Raw genomic sequence first — 1,935 nt, 5'->3', positions numbered from 1 at the left:
CCAAAAAAAAAAAAAAAAAAAAAAAAAAAAATTTCAAAAAGTAATGCAAAGAAGTGAAAACTACTTTCTCAACGGGGACACAAAATTGCATTCTCTGCCCTCCGATCTGTGTGCTGTGTACGGGGGTGGAAAAAAAAAAAACACAACCGGGTTGTGAGTGGAAAAGAGGAACTAACGGCACCGCGCAGAGCCCAACCGAAGTAAACCACGTCGAAATGAACCACGCAGAACCGCTCCGAGCAGAACCACGCCAAGATGAAAAACGCGGTGGTCTCCCAGTGCGCACTTTTCCTCTTCACGCATGCTGGGACAAAACACTCCACATCTGAAGGGGGGGAGGTATAAAAACGAGGGGAATTTTGGTCCAACCTGGTATTGCCTCCTTCCCATGGAGACAAAGTTCGCTTCACGTGGGGCACAAAAAGTTGCAGGGTCAGGAGGTGTGCAGATTTACTTAGTTGTTCACCTGTAGTTATCGCAACTCTCCTATGGTGAAAAGTTACGTACGTTTGGTTAGTCTATGTGTGCGGCGGGGCCAAGTCTCCCTGACCTGATTTGCTCCCCACCCTTACGAGTTAAACCAGTGTGCACATATGTATAAGTGGCTTCATTGCGCGTGGAGAATTTGCGCATACGTCGCTTTTCCGCTTCGTAAAATTTAAGTGTACGTAGGGAGATGGGCACACCTCGTTGGCGTGCAACTCGAGGGTCTATCAAGCATGCGCCAAATTGGACGGTATGCACAGTTACGCGGGACAACGGGGAAGGGAAAGACTGAAGGGGAAAAAAAAAAAAGATATTCATTTTCCCCCCCTACACAGAGTTGTGAGGGCAAAAAATGCAAAAATGAGAGGAACATAAAAAGTGGTTTCCACTGCCAAGTGTACACTTGGTCCTGTGTAATTTGTTGTGAGGGGGATTAAGAATGTGATTTTTTTTTTTTTTTTTTTTATTTATTTTTTTTTTTCTGCACTCTTCCAAGATGGGTTAAGATATAGTGAGCTTTTTTTTTTTTTTTTTTTACTTAACAATGTATTAACCAGTAGAGAGATGACAAAAAAAAAAAAAAAAAGATTTAGAAGAAAGCCAGTTCGTTTCTTTTTAAAGTTCATTTTGCAGAAACGAGGAAGGTAAAGAGAGGAAATGTGATATTTGTCACACTGTAACTGTAAGGTGTTTGTTTTTGTGGCAGTTCGCGTGTTACACAAGTGTTGGAGAAACGACTGGGCAGGTACCGACGCTGAGTAGTGGCCTACATAATAGCATCCCCTCCCACGGGACAACACAACGAAGAAAATGAAAAGAAAAGAAATATTGTTTTGCTTCCATTTCGTCAGCGCATACAAAGAAGGACTGTGCAATTCTTCACCATACAAATCGCTTCCCTTTTTTTTTTTTTTTTCTCCCCTTTGCAGAGAGACAAGTATTTCCGCCTTTTCCTTACCGCGTGTGCCAAAATGATTAACTTTTTTCCATTCATTTCATTTTTTCACTCCTTCCGTTATGAGAAATTACCGAAGAGGCTGATTGAGCAGGTGATTAAGACAGGGACCTTCTGCCGGACTATGCTCCCCGTCTTCATCCCACTATGTATGTATCAGTACATACGGCAGGTAGGACTCCCAAGAGGGTTTTGAATTGGGGGCATTTAGAAAGATGGGGTGATTCTCCACCCCTACATACGCACGTTTGAATGATTGTGTGTACTCCTCCAGTTCACTGTACCCCCTTCTCCCCGCAGGTGGACAAAGAACGGTACGCAGAGGAATTACTGTTCGAGTCAGCCCCAAGCAGTGACGTAAAGAGCTTTTACGACTCCACAATGAAAAGCAGCGGAACGAAGAATTGGAAGATCCAATACGACTTGTATCTGATAGATAAGGCCGTTAACTCGTGATCTTTTTTTTTTTTTTTTTTTTTTTTTTGGTGCTTCCT

The 1,935-nt window shown here is 42.8% G+C and overlaps 1 protein-coding gene across 1 annotated transcript; it reads left to right on the top strand.

The window, feature by feature from the left end:
• Window positions 1–1,457: 1,457 nt before the first annotated feature.
• Window positions 1,458–1,897, top strand: AK88_00400 (uncharacterized protein; the record flags this gene model as incomplete). Its single annotated transcript, XM_012478051.1, has 2 exons — window positions 1,458–1,613; window positions 1,742–1,897. The coding sequence occupies 2 exons, from the start codon at window positions 1,458–1,460 to the stop codon at window positions 1,895–1,897; spliced, it is 312 nt and encodes a 103-aa protein (XP_012333474.1).
• Window positions 1,898–1,935: the final 38 nt, after the last annotated feature.

Source organism: Plasmodium fragile (assembly GCF_000956335.1).
Source record: "Plasmodium fragile strain nilgiri unplaced genomic scaffold supercont1.3, whole genome shotgun sequence".
NCBI lineage: Eukaryota > Apicomplexa > Aconoidasida > Haemosporida > Plasmodiidae > Plasmodium > Plasmodium fragile.
This window is presented reverse-complemented; position numbering and strand designations above follow the sequence as displayed.